The 25,233-nt window shown below is 41.4% G+C and overlaps 1 protein-coding gene and 1 non-coding gene across 4 annotated transcripts in view; both read right to left on the reverse strand.

The window, feature by feature from the left end:
• ANXA3 (annexin A3) overlaps positions 1 to 25,233 on the reverse strand; it is a 53,403-nt gene that overhangs the window by 19,539 nt on the left and 8,631 nt on the right. For all 3 annotated transcript variants that reach the window (XM_027058995.2, XM_027058976.2, XM_027058986.2), the window contains 4 exons: positions 13,193 to 13,280; positions 8,364 to 8,458; positions 5,100 to 5,213; positions 1,324 to 1,414 (listed from right to left, as the gene is read on the reverse strand). In XM_027058995.2, coding sequence (XP_026914796.1) covers positions 1,324 to 1,414; positions 5,100 to 5,213; positions 8,364 to 8,458; positions 13,193 to 13,280 — 388 coding nt within the window. The remainder of the gene's footprint in view (positions 1 to 1,323; positions 1,415 to 5,099; positions 5,214 to 8,363; positions 8,459 to 13,192; positions 13,281 to 25,233) is intronic.
• Positions 7,826 to 7,932, reverse strand: LOC113601037 (U6 spliceosomal RNA). Its single transcript, XR_003422169.1, has one exon. It is a non-coding gene; the product is annotated as a U6 spliceosomal RNA (small nuclear RNA).

Raw genomic sequence — 25,233 nt, forward strand, 5'->3', positions numbered from 1 at the left:
CAGACGTCTCCTCTGAATGTCTTCACTTGGCTGGTCCTCGTTTCTACTCTTTCAAGTAGAATTATAATTGTAAGTACAACTGACCCATGAACAACATGGGTGTGAGCTGCACAGTCTACCTATATGTGGCTGTTTTCAACAAATGCAGTACAATTTTGTAAATGTATTTTTTCTTCCTTACGATTTCCCTTTTTTGCTTCAATGTTTATTCATTTTTGAGAGCAAGAGAGAAAACGTGAGCAGGGGAGGGGCAGAGACAGAGGGGGACAGAGGATCTGAAGCGGGCTCTGAGCTGACAGCAGTAAGCCCAAGGGGGGGCTCAAATTCACAAACCATGAGATCATGACCTGAGCCAAATTCGGACGCTCAACCTCCTGAGCTTCCCATATGCCCCTCCTTGTGATTTTTTAAAAACCATTTTCTTAACTGCAGCTTACTTTATTATAAGAACACAGTATATAATACATATAACATACAAAGTACGTGTTAATTGACTGTTTATGTTACCAGTAAGGCTTCTGGTCAACAGCAGGCTATTAGCAGTTAGGTTTTGAGGGAGTCAAAAGTTATACATGGATTTTGAACTGTGCTGGGGGTCGGTGCCCCTAACCCTCATGTTGTTCAGGGGTTGACTGTATAATGCTTTCTTAAGTTCTGTGAGTCATTTTGGTGAGCTATTGAACCCGAGGAAGTAGTGAGAACCCCTAAATGTGTAGCCGTTTGGTCAGAAGGGCACGCGGCCTGGGAGCACTGAGCTTGTGGCTGGTGTCTGAAGTGAGGGTAGTCCTGTGGGGGCTGTGCTTTAACTTGTGTAGTCATGCTAACCCTGGGTAGTCTGTCAGAATTAACCTTCGGTAGTCTGTGTCACAGCTGACAGACTATTAGGACTTGAGCTAATTATACTGAATCCACATGCTCAACACATTCTCTAAATGGTTTGTCTCATTTTCCACACCAAAAATCATGAGGCTAATCTGAGCGGTTTTTAATATATAATATTAATATAGCATGATTTGATGAAATCTTACATTGATGAAAATAGTTGGTTCAATAAATAGTGATTGCCAAGGGCAAAATCCCCTATAGCTGTAATGTTATAAATGAGAAATGTCAATGCCATTGGTATGCAGCAGTTTCTGGCTTGGGTCATATTCAAAATTTCTCTGAAAATCCACACTTAGCCCATTTTAGAATGTATCCTCCTTTTTATGTCTTGCCTTCCCCAAATGCTTTGCGAAGAAGAGCGTGGTGGGTGTCTGGGAAAAGCAACATTGGCTCATATGTGTGTGGACAGTGGGAAAAGTAAGCAGAAAATAAGACTACCTGTATAGTAGGCTTGGGAGATCTCCTTCATCTGCCTGCTTGTTCTGGTGGTGAGGATTTCAATCAATGCATGTTCGCTTGTTCCGACACCCTAAAAAGAAAAAAGAAATCTATTTTTAGAATACTTAAAACACTTAATTTCATGCATTTCAGGCTTGATATCTTGTTTTATACAGATGAAAATAAGTTTTAGTAAATCCACACAAGGTTGCATATGGCTATAGTTTTCTAATTTTTCCACATACTTTAGTACAAAAATAACACAAATCATCTAAACTGACACCCGCATTTTCAAGAAAATGTCCTACTCTAGTGTAAAGAATAAATTGAGTAATTGCAGAAAGAAATAGCACAAAGGGAAAAGCCTATGCCATTCAAGATCAGAAGTGAGCGTTTGAACACACCATTATGTTTATTAAGGGCTCTGCAATTCTTTTGAATGGGTTCATCCTTCTACCATTGCACTAGATGGTCAGCAGGTATCATCTTCATACAGGGAGATTTTTAAAGGCTCAGTAATGTGTGTCATGGGCCTAGTTGACTTGGGGACTAGTTACCCTGAGCCTTGATTTATACTGAGGTCACTGAATCACACTGTGACTCTATGAAAAGCCATTTATACTAGCACTTGATCAAATAATGTTGATGCAGCTTATGAAAAGAGGCTGAATTCTGTCCCTCTGTGGCACAGATTCCTAGTTGCCCTCAACATCTCTCCATTTTAATTAATTAATTAATTAATTTAAAAACAGACTGTTTTTTAGATCAGTTTTAGGTTCACGGCAAAACTGAATGGACCCCATCTCTTTTACCCTCTTTGTTTATAATAAAACCCTTAATTTATACCTTAGCACATAGCTATCCAAATAGATACTATATTACTCCCTAGCCTCCCTTAGAGCTAGGTTTGTTCATATGACTAAATTATGAGCGATAGAATATATGTAAATGCCACATACGATTTCTGAGAATCCTTAAAGAGAGGGAATGAACCCTTCTTTGTCTCTTATTCTTTTTAGCTGACTGGGGTAAAGACATATTGCCTGGATCTTGAGTTGCCATCTTTAGCCAAAAAGTGGAATCTACAGGCTGAAGATGGACAAACCTCAAGATAGAAGGAGCCTGAGCGCCTGATAATGATAGTGCCATGACACCCAGCTCTGGACTGCTTACTTTGGATTTCTTTTGCATAAGAGGGAAATTTTTTGAATCTTTATTGGTGAATCTAATCCTTATTATTGTACCTGTTAAACTGCCCCCCATGTGGCAGCCATAGAAATGCACCACTCAGACTTCATTTTAAGAGAATCTGCTGCAAAGAACATAGTTGGTTGATAGCCTCCAACTGCCATAGCTCTGGATCTGCCACGTGGTTCACAAAAAGGCTATTCTCCCTCCAACCTGTCTCAGCAAGTGACTGAACATGGAAGGCGTACTGGAGCTGGGCCATTTCTGCCCTGTGTAGGACTTCTCCAAAGGGCAGTCCTTTGCTTTGGAGCTCCCCATCGGCCTGCCATGGTTTTCTTTGAGCTGCCCTGTGCACGGAGGCTCCTCCTATCTGAGCCTACTTCTGCCCCTCTGTCATGTGTGTAAGCCCTGTATTGCCATCTGAAGCTTCACCCAACTTACCCTGCTCTGACACTTCTTTATCCCTCATAAGATCTCCCCCAGGGAGGGGGGTGCTGGGTGGCTCAATCAGTTAAGTGGCCAACTTCGGCTCAGTCATGATCCTGCAGTTCATGAATTCAAGTCTTGCATCGGGCTCTGTGCTGGCAGCTCAGAGCCTGGAGCCTGCTTCAGATTCTGTGTTTCCATTTCTCTCTGCCCCTGACCCACTCATGCTCTGTCTCTCTCTGTCTCTCAAAAAATGAATAAGCATTAAAAAAAAAAAAAAAAAAGATTTTCCCCAGGAAATCTCTTGTGTGTCTCATCCCATCTTGGCATCTGCTTCTTGGGTGCCTATACGTCTTCCACAGAAAATAAAAATATCTCCTATCTCTGATAAGGAGGCAGAATACAGCTTATGCCTCAGATATAGACTCCTTCCTTCCTCTCAACAATGCATTGAGCACCTACTTCATTTCAGAAGATGCAGACCAAAACTGATGAGGTTCCCTGTTATGATGGAGATATACCTTTTAATTGGATGGAAAAAAAAAAAACAATAAACAAATAGCAAAAAATAAACGACATAATTTTAGATGGTATTACGTGCAATTAAGAAAATTAAACTGAGTGAATTGATAGAAAATATGTGGAGGGAAACATTCCAGATGGAAAGAACATCATGTATAAAGACCTCAAGGTAGGAATAAGCTTAGAATGTTCAAGCAGCAGAGAGAAGGCCGGTGTAGCTATAGTACTGAATCGGGGGAGAGGGAGGAGAGGATGTGATGGGCAGTTTTATGGAACTTTATAAACTTGGCCAGGCTACAGTCCTCAGTTAACTCAATCAAACACAAATCTAGGTTTGCTGTGAAGGTATTCTGTAGACATAACTAAAGTCCATTATTGAGTGTCTTTAAGTAAAGGAGATCATCTTAGATATTTCAGGTGGATCCAACTTAGTTGAAAGGCTTTCAGAGCAGAGCTGAGGCTTCTCTGAAGAAGAAGAAATTCCATCTGCGGGCAACAGCTCCAGCTTGTGCTTAGAGTTCCAGCCTGCCCTACAGATTTTGGATCTGCCCAGCCAGTTCCATGATTATGTAACCAATTCCTTGCAATAAATCTAGTAATATATATCTCCTGCCTACTGCTTCTGCTTCTCTGGGAAACCCTGACCAGCACAGATAGAATTTTTAAGAAGTCAAGAGATAGGAGCCAGACTGTGATGGGTGATGAAGGTCATGGTAAGAAGTTTGGATTTTAAGTATTCAAAGCCATTGGAGATTTATGCAGGTGAATAGTATAATATGATTCCAAAAATGACTTTATAAAAATAATTTTGGCTATTCTGTGGTGAATGGATTTCAAGTGGGCAAAAATAGAGGCAAAAGGACCAACTAGAAAGCTATTGATATGGTCCAGTCAAGAGATGGTGGTGGTTGAAGTAGAATGGTAGCAATGAATCCTGAGAGACATGCACACATTTCTTTCTTTCTTTCTTTCTTTCTTTCTTTCTTTCTTTCTTTCTTTCTTTCTTTCTTTCTTTTTTATTTTGAGAGAGTGAGAGTGTGCACGTGCATGCAAGCACGTGAGCAAGCATGTGAGCTAGGGTGGGGCAGAGAGAGAAGGAGAGAGAATCCCAAGCAGGCTCTTCACTGTCAGGGCAGGACCCGACATGGGGCTCAAACTCATGAATCATGAGATCATGACCTGAGCTGAAACCAAGAGTTGGACGCTTAACCAACTGAGCCACCCAGGCGCCCTGCACACATTTCTGATAGATGGACTTGCAGACAGATTTGGAAGCTTTGAAGAGTGAGGGCAAGCAAGGGATCAAAGATTCTTTTGGGTTTCTGACCTAAGCAATGGGGTTGATGATGGTGCCATTTACTCTCAATGACAACAAAGTAGAGAATTTGACTCTTTGGGTCAAAAACCATGGAAACAGAATTAGGATATGACAATATCCTTTCAGCCCAGGAACATGTGGGCTCAAGGTTCCACAACCGTTCCCCATTTCAGTATTGTTCTACCACTCGGATAGTATAGCATCAAAATGACATCCAATCTGTCCTTTTTACACCCATGTCTCAAGTGTGCACTGGAAGAAAGTCACTCTCTTGATGACATAGTCAAATCTCAGGTGGAAATGGCTCAGACTGGGCTCATACCTTCATGGATTTCTTCAGCTGCTTCGCATCAAACATGGCTGGAGGAGTCACAAGGGCCACCATGAGTTCCTTAAAGTGGCCAGAGAGATCACCCTTCAAGTCATCTTTCAGTTCCTAAGATAAAGAACCCCAAAGAAGAAAGTGTGAAATACTTTTCCTTTCTCTTTCTTTAGAGTCACATAGTGAAAGATAAACATATGTATCAATTCAAACAAAAACATGCCAATTCACAGGGAATAAAAGGACATGGTGAACTATTTCTAAGGATTTAATCTGCATTTTGTGACTGCTTCCAACTTGTTCTGTTTTATAGGTTTTCTGAAGGAAAGCCAATGGAAAGGGTTACATGAGTGCCACTGATAGGAACTGTGTATCACAATGCATTTCCCACACCCAAGATGCTCTCAATACTTGGGTTGGGGTGGGGGGAAGAAGAGGAAGAGGAGCTCTGTAATTCACACCCAGATTCATGGGTAGTTGCTCGATTCCTTGTTTCTCAGTGACCGCTGAAGAACTCTGGAGAGAAAAGGGAACAGAGGACAGTGGCGGTCACTTGCCTCTGCTAAGAGTGTGGAACCACGAGCCATCAAAAGCAGTTTCCTGGCAACAGCAGGGAAAACCCTGAATGTAATGGGGCACCTATTACTTAGTATTGTCCCTTGGCACTGTTTTCACTTATTACATAAGTACAGTCCGTCTTCCCTGCTTGAAGGCACGTAATGTGGTTTTTACTTTCAATATTCAAAGGAGTGTTATTGAATTATTATTTTCTTGCTGCTGATTATTTTCAGCTCTGAGACAGAGGCTGGCAGCCTCCCAGACTGCTATGACAATGTGGATACATACCAACATCTACCATGCCACTGGGGGGCCCAGTGGGTGGGGAGCAGGCAAAACAAATGGGAGAGAGCCAAGGGTCACTAGCTCCACTTTAATCGCCACAGGGTGTTTCCTCTCTAAATGCTAAGCTGTTATTACCATCTGTCCTCAACCCAGGACTTCCCAACTGGATCCTCCTTCACATGCTCTCATTCCATCCCACTGTGAAAAATGGGGTCACCCTTCACCTCCATCCTTCCTTCCTCCATATTTTGGAAATACTGAAAGGCCAATGGATCATTCATGTTCCCTATACGTGAGTGTTTTGCCTTTTTGAGAAGCTTGGCAATTCATTAAATTTGGCAGACATTTACTGGGCACCTGCTCTGTGGTAGGCTTTTAAAGGTGAGTTAAAAATCTTTACTCCTAGGATATTATACTCTAATAGGAAAACCAGAAATATTTGAAGATAAAATTTCAGTATAATATGTTAAGAATCTGATAAAGTGTGAAGGTTAAATATTAAGAAGGGTGTCTTCATAGAGTCTGGAGGTGTGGAAAACACTGCCAGGAGGTGATGCCTGAGCTGCCTGTGGATGGTCACTATACACCCTCAGTCCTCACCTGGACTCAGCAGGCTGACTGCTCTGTTACCACTCTTTTCCCACCACAGTTTGTTAGCCACAGAAGCTAAAATGATCTTTTGAAAATATAAATTAGTTTACAGTATTCTCTTGCTTACAGACTTTCAATGATTCTCTGTTGTTCTTAGAGTAAAACCTAACTCTAAACTCTGTAGCAAGACGGCAAGGCCCAGCCTATTTGAAATCCCTCCCCCCCCCCCGCCCCGCCCATGGCATCTTTCCCATCTGCTCCCTCTATTCTCCACACTTCTGCCATATTGGAAGTCTTTCTGTTTCTTAAATATTCCCGGCTTGTTTTTGCCTCAGGGCTTTTGCATTTGCTGGGCCTTCTGTCTGTAATGCTCTTCCCCAGATCAAGCAAATAAAAAAACAAAAGCAAAAACAGAAACAAAAAAACAGAATCCTTAGTACTGTTTACTTTCAGCTGAGAGTAAGGTAACACCCTGTCACTGATATGTCTTCACCACCCTATTTCAAGGAGCCATTCACCAGTCACTCTCTACCACACCATCCCATTTTAATTCTTTCATAGCACTTACCAAGATCCGAATTTACTTTATTCACTTATTTTTCTTTCTTTAAAAAAATTTTTTTTTCAATGTTTATTTATTTTTGAGAGACAGAGGGAGACAGAGCTTGAGTAGGGGAGGCACAAAGAGAGAGGGAGACACAGAATCCAAACCAGGCTCCAGGCTCTGAGCTGTCAGCACAGAGTCGGATGTGGGGCTCAAACCCACAAACCGTGAGATCATGACCTGAGCCAAAGTCAGACGCTTAACAAACTGGGCCACCCAGGCACCCCTACTTCTAATTTTTCTAATAAAATTTTAACCTCATAAGAAAAAGAGGGATCTGCTTTTTAGATCAGTGAGTCTCCAAAGACAAGGATATCTCCTGACACAGAGAAATATCCCACACCTGACACATCGTAGTTTATTACTGAACAAATACACTGTGTGGAAAAGACACAAAATGTTCTTGTATACAAGTAAGTTTTCATTTGCTGAATGAATTAAATCTACAATTACACAAATATTTTAAAGTTGGAAGACAAATTAAAGATCATCAAAGACAGGATCTACCAGATAATTGGTCAGATAATCCTTTTTTTTTTTTTTTTGAAAAATTTATGTCTTTATTTTGAGAGAGAGAGAGAGACAGAGCACACAACTGGGGGAGGGGCCGAGAGAAGGGAGACAGAGAATCCCAAGCAGCCTCTGCCCTGTCAGCACAGAACTAGATGCAGGGTTCGAACTCACAAACAAAAGTATGGAACGCTTCATGAATTTGCACGTCATCCTTGCACAGGGACCAAGTTAATCTTCTCTGTATCGTTCCAATTTTAGTATATGTGCTGTCGACGTGAGCACTGGTCAGATAATTCTTACCTATGGGGGCTGTCTTGTGCATTGCAGGATCTTTAGTGGCATCCCTGACCTCCACCCACCACATTCCAGAAACATCCCTTTCTCTCCCACCGGGTGTGATAATCAAAATGTCTCAAGACATTGCCAAATATCTTTTGGGGAGCAGAATCATTCCTGGTTTAACGTTACTGGTCTAAGGCAACCCTCCTTATTCAACAGGTGGAAAAATTGAGGTCCAGAAAGAGCAAATAACATATGCAAAGCCATTCAGCTAGTTAAGAGCAAAACCAGGACTCCTACCTATGACTGGATACCCAGGGTACATTCTGTTACACTTGGGCTGAAACAAAAGATCTGCAGGCATAATCACGTGGGAGCATCCCTGATCCATAGTGATTAGCTCTTTACTAGTTGTCATGTTAATCAAATCATACCTTTCCATATGCTGCTTGATACGCCTGAACAATCAGCTGCCGCTGTGCATTTGTCCTTTCAGTCAGAATGCTGATGAGTGTTTCCTCATCGGTTCCTAAACGAGACAAAAAGAATATTACTCACCATCAACCCAAAGATGCCTAATATCTGTTATGAACAAAGGAAAAATGATCAATGGTTTGAAACAAATGCAGAGAGGAAGGCATTTTAATTTTTAATTTCCAGGTTCTTACCAGGTTGGAATCTGCATTTCTTTGCCAGGCTTTTGGAAAAGAAAATTAATTTGGGGGAGTTTGGGGGAAAGACAACAATTATTGTCCAAATATTCCTCCCTGTGTATCAGACCGAGGGAGTAGTGCGAGGAATGTGTTGCTTTTGAACTAGGGTTTTTTCCCCCCTTATGAGGTTCAGTTGCTGTCCTATCACCTTTTATCTCTCTCTTATCTCCATACTTGATGTCAAATATTTTTCTCTAAAAAAAAGGAACTGACATGTATTGAGAACCTTCCATATTCTAGATACCTTTTATTCATGGTCATAGTTAATATTCACTGAAGCTCTGGGCGGTAGGTAGGATTCAGCTGTTCCAAAGATGAAAACACAATATTTAGAAAAGTTATCTCATTTGCCAAAGTCATGCAGCTTTTTAGTAGCAAGAATGTAAAACCAAATCTCTGACCCCAAAACATATATTTCCCTCTCTGAGTTGTACCACTTTCAGACATCCCAGACCCATAGACTTAAGCACCCGTTGTAAGTAAAGGGCTGATGCTGGCCTGTTTGAGAATGTCCTCAAGGTCACTATTTTCTTGGTAATTAAAGTATGAAGTAACATGGGGAGTTGTGTCCACCTCATTTGCAGTGAGGACTACCCCTGGGTTGGGGAGCTCTGAGTTGGCTTATGTTTCTTGGGCCTATGTGATTCATGGTATAGAAAATCAGTTGGAACTCAAGGCTCATCTTCTCAGTGTTGAGGTGACCCACATGCTCCTTGGCTATATATGCCAGTGGCCATGGTACATACTCTATATACATCAAGGATAGGGCAAACAAACCATGTACTTGGTTAGTGGCTGGGCCTCCCAGGGAAAGATGCTGTCCCACCACATCTCTGGTCCTGGATTCTTCTATGGCATTAAGTAAACATGGAACTCAATTAAAGCCTAGTTGTGTCCTGTGAGTCTGATGATCGATTTGGACCTGTAATGGCATCTGTGTTGGGGCACGACTAGCCACCCCCCAACTGCACAAGTATCTCAGATGCTCCGGGTTGAATTCATTCTCTTTCCTCTCTAACTTGTGTTTCATTCTATGCACCCTCATCAATGGCATCACTATGGATACAGTCACCCAACCAAAGACCCTAGTGGTCTACCCCTTTCTTTTCTTTACTCCCTACAGGGTAGCAATCATCAGCATCTCTCGAATTTGCCCTCTCCTTGGCCCTTGTGCATGCATCATATTTTATCTAGAAACGTCAATAGCCTCCTGATTTGACCCCCTTCCAATTCATACTGTAATCACTGCCTCAGTAAATTCTTAAAAAAATTTTTTTTTGTAATGTTTTTATTTATTTTTGAGACAGAGAGAGACAGAGCATGAGCAAGGGAGGGGTAGGGAGAGAGAGAGAGGGAGACACAGAACCCAAAGGAGGCTCCAGGCTCTGAGCTGTCAGCACAGAGCCCGATGCGGGGCTCGAACTCATGGACTGTGAGATCATGACCTGAGCTGAAGTCGGACGCTCAAGTGACTGAGCCACCCAGGCACCCCTGCCTCAGTAAATTCTTTAAAATGGACCTGATCATGTCAATCCCTCGGTTGAAATCCTAATGGTTCTCTGTAACCTTCAGGATGAAGCTCAAGCCCCGTAGCTCATGCACCTGCTCTTTAGGGTCTAGCTTCTGCCTCCCATCTCTGTTCTAATTTTCTACCCCTTCTCTGCATCTCTACACCTTATGGCCCTAGACTCCAGACAAAGCTACTGCTTGCAGTTGTGTGTAGTTTGTATGCTAGGAGGTTTTTCATCTCTTGCTTTTGCATATGCTCAAGACAGGAAAGTAAAACAGCTGCCTCCTAGTTCAGAGATGGGATCAGACACATGTCTAATGCAAATGCCATTAGGATACCTGATTCTGGACTGAGAACACATAGGTAATGGTTCTGCTTCTGCAACCCCAAATGCAAAAATTTGTGAAGAAACATGATATTAAGAAAAAAAAAGACAAGCAATAGAATTTAAAGACTATTAATTTGTTCAATTTGACATTAACCTCATGGAACAGTCTACTCAACATCGAGCATAAACAGGGAAAGCACAGAGAGAAAGGAAGAAATGACTGTCATTTAGAAACAGAAAGAAAAATGTAAAGCCAAACAGACAGAAATGAGATAATATTACACCAATAAAAAAAACCTGACAGTATATTTCATGGAACCTAACAAATTGACCCTAAAATTCAGAGGGGAGGGAATTGGGCCAAGAAAAGCTTTTGCCCTATTAGATACTAATTGTAAAATTATAATAGTAACTATGACAATGTGATATTGAGACAGGGATAGGCAAACAGACCGATGGAGCATAGCAGAGAGCAGAAAAAAAGAGAAACTTACAAGACACTAGTGGCATTACAAATCAGTGTGGAAAGGATGTATTCTTCAATAAATTGTGCTGGGACAATGAACTAGCCACTCAAGATAAAATAAAATTAGATACCTTTAAATACACAAACGTTAAGTCCAGGTAGATTGAACATCCCAATGTGAAAAATAAGACTGTAAAACTTTGGAGAGAAAACACAGGAGAATATCTTTATGAGCCCGTTACAGAAAAGGCACAATAATAAGTATATCATAAAAAAATACTGGTAAACTTGATTTCACTAAAATTTAAAATTTCTATGCAATATAAATTACTATAACCAATGTTAAAAGAAAATCACAGACTGGAAGAAGATATTTTCATGGATTGTAATTTAAAAAAAAAGTTTATATCCAGAATTTATAAAAAAGAAAAAATCTTGCCAATCATGAAGAAGACAATCCAACTGAAAAAATGGGTAATAGATATGAAGAAATAATTCAAGAAAGAAGAAGCAAATGACAAGAAAGGAGACTCAATCATATCAGTCTTGGGGGATGGGGAAGAGAGGAAGCAAATACATGCAGAGTGAGATACAATTTTAGAGCCACTCAGTTGGGAAAACAGAACAGTGTGACCTTAGCAAGTATTGGTGAGAATATGGAGCAAGACTAAGTCTCATGTACTGCTAGTTAGGAATGTTAATTTGCATATTATTTTAGAGAGCAGTTTGGCAAAATTTCTAGTTAATTTGAAGATGAACATCTTCAACTCTGAATTCCATTCGTTATGTTCTAGAGAAATGCTAGCAAATGTGCACAAGACGTACACAGGAATATTCAATGCAGCATTTTTATACTGTAATAGAAAAGAATTGTAGGCAGTTTACATGTTCCATCAATATCCCATCTTATGATCTAATAATTCAATAGACTACTATGCAAGTAAAGTTAATGAAGCAGAGCTAAACATATCAACATGGATAAATCTCAAAAACATAATATTAAGAGGGGCGCCTGGGTGGCTCAGTTGGTTAAGCATCAGACTTTGGCCCAGGTCATGATCTCACAGTTCATGGGTTTGAGCCCCGCGTCAGGCTCTGTGCTGACAGCTCAGAGCCTGGAGCCTGTTTCAGATTCTGTGTCTCCCTCTCCCTCTGTCCCTCCTCTGCTTGCGCTCTCTTTCTGTCTCAAAAATGAATAAACATTTTTAAAAATTTTTAAAAAATGTTAACAGACAAAAAGAAGTTGCAGAAGAATGTACATATAATACACAACATGGTTCCAATTTATACTGTTTGAGATCATAGAAAACAATACATACATACACATGTAGTTACAGAATTAAGTTTCACGAGAATACACTCTAGTTTAGGATGGTGAGAAAAATGAGCAGAAAAATAGAGAAACTTACAAGACAGAAGTGGCATTACAAATCAGTGTGGAAAGGGAATTGAGGAGGAAAGAGATCCAGGAAGAATCAGCAGGGATGGTATCTGTAATGATTCATTACGATGACCATTCTTGTTGGTCCACGGTGATGGTAGTGTTTCCTATTAAGTAAATATGGCAAATATTAAGATTTAATAAAACTGGGTGTCCCATACATTTTTCCTTATTATTTCACATTTTTTAAAAGTCCTTACGATTTCTAAATTTTTTTTTTTTTTTTTGTTAGTGTTTATTTATTTTTGAGACAGAGACAGAGCCTGAGCAGGGGAGGGGCAGAGAGAGAGTGAGACATAGAATCTGAAGCAGGCTTCAGGCTCCGAGCTGTCAGCACAGAGCCTGATGCAGGGCTTGAACTCACAAGCCCACGAGATCATGACCTGAGCTGGTCGGACGCTTAACCAACCGAGCCACCCAGGCGCTCCAGTCCTTACAATTTCTATAGTCAAGTAACCCAACTTGGGCAAATTGAATCATGCACTTTTATTTTTTATTTTATTTTTTTTAAATATTAAAAAATATTTTTTTAGTTTATTTATTTATTTTGAGAGAGAGAGAGAGCACAAGTGGGGTAAGGACAGAAAGAGGGAGAGAGAGAACTCCAAGAGAGGCTTTGCACTGTTAGCACAGAGCCAGATGTGGGGCTTGAACTCACAAACCGTGAGATCATGACCTGAGCCAAAATCAAGAGTCAGACACTTAACTGACTAAGCCACCCAGGCACCCCTGAACCAATGCACTTAAATTGTAACTTTCTTGATTTGCTTCAACATAAAGAGAGGAATTACAAAGCAGTACTGACCAATTCCTCTGATTGCCTTGCGAATCGCTTCAGCATCCACTGATGGGCTGAAGCCTGGATAATCTTGCATTGTCCCTCGGTGTCCAACCTGGAAGGAAATATTTCGAAGTGCCACTAGTTCAAAATGACCTCTTTGTTTGTATTGTGTACATTCCCACATGCACGTTGGAAGCATAACAAACCCATAATTTGCAACAACTTCCTTTCTCTTCAGGAGTGGTTCAGGAGACTCTCCCATCCCCAGACAGGCAGGCAATGTGACATTTGCTACATATACAAAGAGGCCTTTCATTTTTTCCCCTCTGGTGTAACAAATTAGAAATATACAACATTTGTTCTCTAGAACAATAAATTATGTTAATCCTGGTGACTCCGAAAAATATTTGCTATAAAGTGGCATCTGCGTGAAAGCAATGAGAGAGAATTTCCTGCATCCTCTTTGTTTTCAAGTGATAGCTCAAGGCTTTTCACTACATCTAACACAGAAGTAACTGTGGTTTACAGACTTCAAGATGTTTTCATTAATGCTGACCACTGTCCTTGGGGAACCTTACACTAAAGGATCCACAAATGAAAACCCCATTAGGACTGTGTGTTCTTAAGCTTTGTTTAAAGGATTGCGGCTGATAAACTCTGAAAGCCATTAACATAAACCTTCAGGAATAGCATGGAAATGAAAAATGCCATGATACTAATTTTAAACACACAAATTAGAAATACATCAGTAAACTGGGAAAGACCATTTTACAGAAAGGATAAAATATCTTAAAACTGCTTAAGAGACTGTACAACAGCCACAAAGATGTTGAGAAAAATCCAAGTAAACATGTATTTATACGTTATTTCCTAACTCTTGGAATAAAAACGTGTCTTTACAGTAATAATGTTTTCTTTCTAAGTTGATTTTCCTATCCTGCTACTGAATAATATTGGTTCTGTTGTCTTGTGCTAACATGGCTTCATTTAGGCTCTCCTGAAGTGTTTAATATTTTCACAATTGGACATTATCTTGCCACATTAAAGTGAATGGAAAATTAATGTTCTGGCACAGTAAAAAATGAGAAGCCACTGATTCAGTACATTAGGTTAAACAATTTGTTTCAATACGATCAAACACTGTTTATTTAATCTTAAAGCATCCAAAATAAGGAATTCTAATTCTAAAAGAGTGTTTATAACAGGTTAGAAACTAGTTGTGAATGCGTCTGATCTAATGGCACCTGTAAGAAATCAGTCACTTCAATATAATCTTTGGAGAATCATTTCTCCAAGGCTTAGTAAATATTTTATGGACTCACAGAGCCAATTGGCTTCATTTCAGTTCTATCCATCTAGGAACTTTTGTGTTGATCTTATCTAAATATCTGGCATTTTAGAAGATCTACCACAATATTGGAGCATTTGAGTGCTTCACACCCAGCACTGTGCTAGGCACCTAATAGATATGTTAATATGACCTGCACAACAGCTCTGATAAATGAGTAAGAATGACCCATTTCACATATAAGATACCAATGTTTAAGAAGATTGGAGGGGTTGAGCATTTAAGACTTGATTTCGGCTCAGGTCATGATCCTAGGGTCGTGGGATCAAGCCCCGAGTCAGGCTCCATACTGAGCCTGGAGCCTACTTAAGATTCTCTCTCTCTCTCTCTCTCTCTCTCTCTCTCTCTCTCTCTCGGGGCACCTGGGTGGCTCAGTCGGTTAAGCGTCTGACTTCAGCTCAGGTCATGATCTCATGGCATGAGTTCAAGCCCTGCGTTAGGCTCTGTGCTGACAGCTCAGAGCCTGGAGCCTGCTTCAGATTCTGTGTCTCTCTCTCTCTCTCTGCCCCTCCCCTGCTCACACTCTGTCTCTGCCTAAAATAAATAAACATTAACAAAAATTTTTTTTAAAAAAACAGATTCTCTCTTGGGGAGCCTGGGTGGCTCAGTCGGTTAAACGTCTGACTTTGGCTCAGGTCATGATCTCATGGGTCGTGAGTTCGAGCCCCATATCAGGCTCTGTGCTGACAGCTCAGAGCCTGGAGCCTGCTTCAGATTCTGTGTCTTCCTCTCTCTCTCTGCCCCTCTCCCACTCATGCTCTGTCTCTCTGCCTCTCAAATATAAATAAATGTTAACAACAACAACAAAAAAACTTCTCTCTCTAACCCCCCTCGCCTCAACCTCTCTCTCTCAAAAAAAAAAAAAAAAAAAAAGACATTAAGAAGATTGGCGAATTTGCTCAAACTCACACAGCTAATTAAGCAGCAGAACCTGAATTTGAATGCAGTCATGACCATTCCAGCCTACTCCTAGTCTTTCTGGAAATGTAATGTCTGTATTACCTGGGGTGATTCTTTAAAATGCATTTGACCAGGTACCTCATTACACATACTGAACCATATAGGAATGAGGTGTTAAGGTAGACTCTACACGTTTAAGAAGTTCCCTGGTGGTTTTGTACCACACATGTCTGCTTTTGAAAACTAGAAGGCAAAACTGCAACCAGATTCTAATTGTTCATGAAAACTCAAGGTTTGCATTCTAGCCTTGACCTTTTCACTGTCCTCTACTACCTACACATCAAAATATGCTGAAATTCCAATGCGCAAAATCAGAGAAGGCTGAAATTCTCAGTCTGTTCTGTAATTTGCCACCTAGTAAGAATTAAATGGGGGAGGAACTGCTTGTTTAATTAAAAGAAAAAAGACACACACACACACAAACACACTCACATTCACACACACATACACACACACCAGATTGAAAAATGGCATAGAAATTCTAAAGTGGAAGCTTTGTGAAATTTTTCAGAATGCCTCAGTTATTTAAATAAGCAGTATTATTCATTTGATAGACTTGGTTGCCCAGAACATTCAAGAATATTTACATGACTTATGAAAAAAAAATTGTACAGTAAAATAAATTAATAGAATCTTTTAAACCAGCACATGCCAGTCCATGAACAAAAGTGCTTTACAATTTATTTCAGTCTTACAATGACCTTAACAAGGTAGATTTTATTACAGTATTTCCATTTAAAAATGGAAGAAACTTGATTTCAGAGAAGTTATTTGCTTAACATAACTACTGCTAAGGACAGCTGGAGAATCTGAATCTGCCTGCTTTCGTGTCTAAAATGCCCTGTGCTCTCCACCATATCGCAATGTATCACAGTATTCCACATTAGCCGTTCTCAAAGTGTAGGTACTAGATCAGCCACATCTGCACCACTTGGGAACTTGTTTGAAATGCGGATTATCAGGCCCCATTCCGGTCTTACTGAATCAACTTACTGAATCAGCCTCAGTCACTGAGTCAGCCCTGGGGCCGTGTTTTAACTCGGGATCTGTGTTTTAACAAGCCTTCCAGATGATTCTAACGCATGCTAAAGTTTGAGAACCACTGCTCTATTTCATTCTCAGCTGCCCAGAAAACCAAAGCAAAAGGAGTAAACAAGCCATAGATTCTCTTCTGGGAGGTGGAAGAAGAATTTGATGATGAGCTCACTGTTTCAGGAATGCTGGCATTTTTACAGACAACCGAAACTATTTGCATCGCCTGCTTCCTTGCAGGCTTAATTCCTTAATATTTAAACTACTACTCAAGGCTTGACTTCATTTATTTCCACTAACCCTGACACCCTAGCCAAGTGTCATGCTAGTGTAGGACACGGATACTTAGCAAAGTCTTTTTATTTATAAAAAAAAAATGTTTTATCAGATTTCCGCATTCTTTAAATACATTTAGTTTCTTCCCTTTTCTCAAACTTGACCTTCAGATTCCCCCAAAGGGGAAATGATCTTGAAAGCAGTTGGAAAATAAATTAAAGTAAGGAATGTCTAAATAAAGGGGGGGAAATAACAGGAGGTCTTGACATTAATAACAATTGCTGCTACTGTGTGCCAGTCCTGTGCTAAGCACATTTCCTGCATTAGCTCATTCAATTTTCACAATTAGCTTGTAAGGCAGGTGTAGTACATACTATTTACGGATAATGCAAAAACTGATAGTTGAGTAACTCGTCCAAGTTCACCCAGCCAGGAAGTGGACAGTCTCATCAGCTTCTGCTCCTGATTACCAGGCTAGGCTGCATCTCATTTAAACTGTCTTCTTCATGTCAGTATCATCTTGTCTGATCTTCTAGAACTATCCTTTGGAGGTCACTAGAGCACCTGATTCTTTGAAGCCATTGGTGTGGCCAAGCTGGGCCTGGAGAGCTGTCTGCTGGCACCTCCCCTTACTACCCCCCCCCCCCCCCAATGCCCCGAGAGAGGTCAGTCTGTCCTTGACCATGAAACCCGGTTGTACCTATTTCTTCAAACCCAGTGTATTGGGTTTGCAAGAAGTTTAACATGTATATTCAGAAGGATGAATGAAAGAGAAAAACACAAGGCAGCAATCCTGTTGACAGGAAACATATTTAAAGCCAAATGCTTCAGAGCAAGAACAGCTGCTGTTACAAGGTACATTTTGAGGGTGAGGTAGAGCCAAATCACTCATCACTTCATAAAGTCCTGTAAAGGCCATATTCTAAAATTAAACTTTCAAATAAATGCCTCATATAAACTTCCAGGACTCAGGAACTCTTGAAAAGCTGGGGAGAAATGATCACTCTTCGTTCAATGTCAAAACAGTCTGTGGGGTCATGAAGATTTATGAGAGAAAGAAAGGTGGAGTAGACTAAAAAAATAAATAAATAAAGCAATCATGACTTGGAAAATGCGGGGTTCTCACTCAATTTTTCTAGTTAAAGCTGGTTTTCAAAAGCAAAGAAAGCTGATTGTAAAGGGACCTGAGATGAAATGTGGTCAAGGGAGGCAAGTATTATGGGTTGAATCGTGTCCCTCCAGAAAGATGTGTCGGGCCGAGTGCACAATACTTCACAATGTGACCTTTTTTGGATATAAGCTGACTAAAATGTTATTAGTTAAGATGAGGTCATACTGGAGTAGGGTGGGCCCCTACTTTAATATGACAGGTGTCCTTAGAAGACAACCCTGTGAAGACAGAGACATGTCGGAGGTGATGTGACCGTGAAGGCAGAGACTGGGGCTGTGCAGCTGAAAGCCAAGGAACGCCAAAGATTGCCAGCAAACCACCAGGCACTGGAAGAGGCAAGGAGGGATCCCCTTTCAGGTTTCGGAGAAAGCATGGCATTATGGACACCCTGATTTCAGACTTCCAGCCCCCAGAACTGTGAGCGAATACACTTCTCTTGTTTTAAAACACCCAGTTTGTGAAACTTTGTTAACAGCCCCAGGAAACGAATACAGCAGGGATCCCTGTAAACAACAGGCTCCCCATCACCACTGCTGGAGTGTTTCCCACCCAGGGGCAGCAGAGAGAAGCAGGGGGTGGGAGAAGCAGGGATCGGCGGCCTCCGGTGATTGAGAGAAGCCAGTGACATCATGGCTTCATCTGAAGTGCGTCCAAGAGGTCCAGAGGACATGTATGCATTTCTACTTGTCTCACTCAACTGAGGAAAGATCCATACTTGCCTTCTTTTCTTGTTTCAAACACAATGATTTCATCAGCGGAGTCTCAGAGCAAGAGCACTGGAAAGCTGTAACAGAGGAGGGTGTTGGGCTGGAGTAGAAGATGTGTGATTCAGAAATGAGGAAAGATAGGGACAAACTATTTGTGTTTTGCTTTCCATGAAACACAGTTTATCATCAGAAGACACCTTGACCTCTCAGAAGCATGTGTCAAACATGGTCAACCCAGCCAGACCTCTGCCTTCTTTTGGCTCCTGGGACCCATCCCTGGGGTTTCTTCTTGCCCCTCCAGCTTGCATTTATTCTTTGTCAGGTTTCCTCTTTGCCTGACCTCTATAAATTAGGTACTTGTAAAATGGAAAATCTCTTTTCTTTTCCTCTAATCCTGCTGTGGGTTATTCCCACCAGTACCCTCTGCTGCATGCAAACAACTCCCACAATTATAAATCCAGCCCAGACTTCTATTTTGAACACTGGTCGCGTATATTCAATGTGTACTTGATGTGTCTGCTTTTATGTCTCACACATCAATTCATTATTTTCTCTCAAGCTGATTTCTTTCCCCACATAGCAATTACATTGTACTTACTTCTGCTTTACCCATATATGCTCATCTAATCCTCAAAGCCACCCTATGCAGTTGGGACTATTATGATCCCTACTTTAGAGAGGAGAAGACACAGAGAAGAGACTCCTCCAAGGTCATTTGGCTTGCCTGTGGCACAGCCAGGATTTGAACCCAGGCAATCCGACTGTAGTCTCTAAGCTCGTCCCTAATTTGCCCTTCTTTCTCAGTACCTGTCCCTTTAAATGGTACCACCAACCTCCACAAACCTGAGTCTCCTTTGATGTGTCTGTCTTTCCTTGCAAGTGCAATCCATCAGCAAAGCCTACTGTATTTAGACTCTCTCAAAAAGATCATCTCCTGTGTACTTCTCCCCATCTTCCTTGCCCCTACTGTTGTCCAAGTCACCATCACCATTGCCCTGGACATGGACATCTGCAGCGGTCTCCCTTCCTTCCATTGCCCACCTCTTACCACCTCCCACAAGCAGCCAAGGGCTCTGTGTCAGTCAGCCCCATGGCTCTGCGTGGCTTGACCCAACTCGCTCTTCGTCCTTACCACCCAGAGCTACTCTCCCCTTTGTCTAGCACACCTCAGTTCTCTGAGAGCCCAGCAGACATGTGTTGAATTCTTCTTCATCTTACTGTCTTTGTGCTATCCCCTTTATCTGGAATGTTCTTCTGCCTTCATTCCTCTGCTTAAAGGCTATCTTCTCTGACAAGCCAGCTCTGGCCACCTGACCTGAGTGGGTCCTCTCCTGTTGGTCTCCATCTCAGCAACCCTCCCCGCTTAGGGCACTCAGCTTTCAGTATTATCTCTCACCGTTTATATCTGCACCTCTATCTCCTCTGACATAAAATTCCAAGGGGCAGAGACCTTTTGTTTTACTCACTACACTGTATCCAGCTCTAACCCAGTACCAGTCTTCAGATAGGGGCTTAATAAATAACTATGAATGAGTTTGCTGGAAGAAAATGGAAGCAAGATGATGACATCCCAAGGTGTGGAATTTCTCCAAGACGTACACAACACAATTGGCTGCCTGATGAAATTGCTTCCTTCAAACATCAGTAGTTCAGAGATCAAAGTGACCATTGTATCCTAGGAAATCTGGAATATGTTAGAAATATTTCAGTGGCCACTTTCAGTACCACAGGCTATTCCAGATCTTTCCAAGCTGGTTCCAGAAGCCAGGGTGGAAGCCTGGTGAACCAGGGATGTTTCCAGTGACTCTGTTATGTCTTTCTAACTGTCTCTCCAAGCACTCAGGGGTTCTTTGGTGAAGGCAGCAAACCTAACTAACTGGATTGAGTCTGAAACACTGAGCCTCCCAAAAGTCTTTATCAACACAAACTTCTTTCTCAGAATAATTTTCCTTATTTGAAGTGGATTATAAATAATTTATATTCATCTTCTTTTGAGTTATTTAGTAGCAGTATTTGAAGATTACATTTTTAATCCACAATCAGTCAGGTTTAACTTAACTTAGCTAACAGTTCTTGACCAAACTCTGCTTGGCCAAGAGCCACAGAGAGTGGAAGACTAGTATGGCTATGCTGGCCACATCCTCAGTTAGATGAAGTACATATCCGACTTCATCCTCCAGGAGAGACACTTCTGTCAAAGGGACCTGCCCTATAACTCTGGAAGATTCTGGAAGATACAGGGAAGCTGACTTATTGGATTGGGGAATCTTGCACCATCTACATCTTCTAAAATGGGTACCCGGCTAGAAAATGGCACTGGTTTGGCAGGATGCTGGGAATGTAGTGGTGACACCCAGTCTGCTCCCACATCACTTCTATGGGAATGGAAATCCACCCATGAGGGACCGAGATCAGGGACGTTTACTGTTTGTAATATTACAGAAAGAACATTTCTTGTGTCTGTGGCCAAGGCCATTAATGCCCACATAACACGATGGCTACATGCATTATTTTATGAGTTTTGTACAAGTGTGTGTTTGGGAAGTGACAATCCTAACAAGTTGCTACAGATCTAAGAACTCTTCCTAATGCAAAGTAAACCTACATAATGGAAATTCCTTGAAGAGTTTATACAAAGGCTATTGGGACTACTGAGATTCTCTGTGGTCCTTGAAGGATCCCCAAAACAGAAGTGTCATGCCTCCCCAAAACTCCTTGTCCCCCTCCTGTCACCTCAGGGGGTGATACATCTCATCTCAGGCTTTATACCTGCTGTTCCTTCTGCTGGATGCTCTTCCCCACGATATTCTCCTGACCCACTCCCTCACTCCATGTTGACTTCTGCTCACATATCTGAGCAGAAAAAGCACACTCTCCATCACTGTCATTATCCATCTTTGCTTTCCTCCAGAGTACTTAAAACCGATTTTATATAATACACATTTACTTCTTAGTTTATTAGCTACCTTCCCTAATAAAAATCAGAGGCACATAAGCTCCATGTTTTTTAAATTTCTCTTTCTCTGTATCTTCAGAGCCTAAAAAAGTATCTGGCACATAGTGGATGCTTAGCAAATATTTGCTAAGTGAATAAGTGAATTAAAAATGTCTTCTTATTCGAAGTCTTGCTTTCTTTGATAACTCTCAAATGCCACTATGTGCCTTTTCAGAGCTCCATGTCATACCTCAAAAATCTGACTAATGCATTCTTCAGCTTTGTACATGCTGTTCAGACGGAACTGTCACTACACCTATTTAAACATGCCTTCAGAACCCAGGTGAAGTATTTACTCCAACACAAATGGTTAGAAACCAAAGGAGCAAAATCTGATAATGGAGGAAGGGACAGATTGAGAATTTTCTGCCCTTTTGACTTATTCTCTTCTAATGCATGTGAGACCTCTCCGTCTGTATTAATCTTCTTGCTCTGTACTCTAAAATGCTTGTGCTTGGGGCGCCTGGGTGGCTAAGTCGGTTAAGCATCCGACTTCGGCTCAGGTCATGATCTCACTGTCCGTGGGTTCAAGCCCCACGTCGGGCTCTGTGCTGACAGCTCAGGGCCTGGAGCCTGTTTCAGATTCTGTGTCTCCCTCTTTCTCTTCCCTTCACATTGCTTGCTCTCAATCTAAAACTTTTTCTTTTCCTCTTTGCCTGTGATTTAGCAGGCTTCTCCAAATAGCGACTCATAGATTTGGCAAATTACACTTTTTATTATGATTAAGTGTGAAAGGGGCCTTCACGGGTGACCTGGGGCCAGGGGGCGGCGAAGGACAGCTCTTTAATGCTCAGTCCATTCATTGCCAGTGAATCCTCTCTCTTCTCACTCAGATTAGACAGTGTTTCTTTCCAGACTCTGTCCTGAAACAAGGCTCTAAGTTTTGATTTGAAATCCAGGTCTTACCTGTTTTTCATTAACTTCCTGCAGAGGACCATTTTTGCAACTGTCTGAGTGCCAATATTTATCCAAAGAAGCTTTAGGGAACACGGCTTAAAACACACACCAGACAGGAAGTTGCAGTCGTGTTGAAGAGCACCTAATCAGGCATGATGCCCATCTCCTTGGGATGTGAGGAGTCTAGTTCAATGAAAACAGTTTTAGAGCCAGATCCTCCAGCCCTGAGATGCAGTAGGCAGGGAGATTGGAGGAGAAATTCAACACAACCACATGTGTGTCACACAGGTGTTCTCCCCACACATGTTTTAGATCTGTGTGGTTAGGAAGAGAAAACACACCAGGAAAGAAAGGTCAGGTGGGATGTCCCCACCAAAATTAGATACATGAACTGGACAGGGCTCTCACCAACTCTCTGTACCCAGGACCAGTAGCATCAACAGCCTGGGGCTGGTGTCATCCATGGGAAAGGAAGAGAAAGGCATTACTTTCCCTAAATCTCTCTCACATTAGCACATGGCACCTCTCCTAGGCATCCCTACTGTTGGTGTCATTACTCCGGGCTACACAGCGGAAATGGAACCATTTTGTCCTCATGTGTCAAACTGCACCAATATTGTTCCCGGGAAAGAGAGGAAGGGTTGGGTGGGGAAGAAAAGTTGTGCTCTCTTCCTCACAAGAACACATTGTCAGGGATTAATTTTTCCTGTTAGTAAGTTTCCACCCTACATAAGCCTTCCCCAACCTTTCCACCATCAAGAATCCCTTTAAGTGTTTCTTCTCCATGGACCTCATGCTTTGAGTGATTTTGCCTGCTAATCTGTATTTATTACAAAACATGTACTCATTTTCCCCTGTGTTCCTTATTATTAAAGATAGTAACTTCCAAGCAGAAGTTCTGATCAGCACAAGGTAACCAGTACCTTATTGTTAATATAATTTTAGTAAACGATAAAGGAATATGATATTTTGGAAATTCTGTGCAGCCTTAATGTGAGTTATATATGTATGATGATATATACATATATAGATAGATATAGATAGATATATGTATATATACATATATAGATACTCATTTAACAAAGAATATCTCTGGTCTTTGTCCTGGGTTCCTGGCATAGAGCTTCAAAGCCATTGGGATTTCCTGAGAGAGGAGTGTCTTTATTATGCTAACAAGGTGACTCAGGGTAAGCCTCTAGATAGCTGTAGGATGGCAGTTTGGGAGGGGAAGGAGACTGGAGATTAATTTCAGTCCCATGGCCTGTGATTCAATCAATCACACCTATGTCATGAAATCCCAGTGAAAACTCTGGAGATCCCTGGCTGGTGGACACACGATGTGCAAAGGAGGGTGATGTGTCCTGACTCCACGGACACAGGGCCTTTCCAGACCTTGCTCTGTGTCTCTATGTGTAGACAGGCTTTCTAATAAAACTGTAATGGGGTGCCTGTGTGGCTCACTTGGTTAGGCATCTGACTTCAGCTCAGAGCCTGGAGCCTGCTTTGGATTCTGTGTGTGTCTCTCTTTCTGCCCCTTCTCCGCTTCCGCTCATGCTCTCTCTCTCTCCATCCCTCAAAAATAAATAAACATTAAAAAAAAATTTTTTTTAAAAAACCTGTAATCACAAATACAGCACTTTCAGTGAACTCTCTGAGTTGTTCTAGATGATTACTGAAAGCTAGAGGGTCACAGAAATCTCTGAATGTATAGGTCAGAAGTGCAGGTAGCTCTGAGGCATGCAGCTGGTGTCTGAAGTGAGGGCAGGGCTCTTAAACCTGGAGTTTAACTCCAGGTAGTGAGCATCAGCACTGTTCTGCAGTATACACACTTGGAGTGGGAACAGAACATTCATATCTTTAAATGTATACAAATATCCAAAGGCACAGAATGTACAACACCAAGAGTGAACTGTAATGGAAATTGTGGACTCTGGTGATTCTGATGAGTCAATGTAGGTTCATCAGTTGCAACAAATGTACCGCTCTGGTGGGGGATGTGGATAATGGAGGACCCTACACATGTGTCTGAACAGGGGGTATATGGGAAATCTCTTTACCGTTGCCTCAATTTTGCTATGAACTTAAAACTGCTCTAAAAATAATCTTCAAAATAGGAGTGGTCAGAAAGAATCTATTTGAGGAAAATCCATCTGTTTTCAGATGGCTCAGAGAGAATCATTCCAATGGGGAAGAGGATGCTGTTGATCTGTCATAAAATCAGACCCCAGAAACTCCTTTACAAAAACAGTTGCAGGGATACTAATTAGCTAGGAAGATGATTTTTAAAAAATAATACGTTGGAATGATAATGATTACAACTAACGTTTACTGAGGGCTCACTACATGCCAGGCACGGCTAGTGCAATTTTACATGAACTGGGTTAATGCTTACAAGCACTAAATGATGTTGGTACTACTGTTATACCCATTTTACAGGTGAGGTAACAGAGATAGCAAGAGACTGAGAGTAACTTGCTCAAGGTCATAGTCAAGAGCCCACTTCTTAACCCATTAAAGGGTTATGTGAGAGAAGAGCTGGGATTGTGGCTGGACTGTCTTCATTCTGTTCCCAGTAGAGCTCAATGTGGCAGGTACCTGCTGCTTTGTTTAACTGCCTTTTGATGAACTTCTTCAAGACAAAGTTTGCAGGCATCACATTTATGTGAAGTTACATTTTTG

The sequence above is a fragment of the Acinonyx jubatus genome, chromosome B1 (genome assembly GCF_027475565.1).
Source record: "Acinonyx jubatus isolate Ajub_Pintada_27869175 chromosome B1, VMU_Ajub_asm_v1.0, whole genome shotgun sequence".
Classification (NCBI taxonomy): Eukaryota; Metazoa; Chordata; class Mammalia; order Carnivora; family Felidae; genus Acinonyx; species Acinonyx jubatus.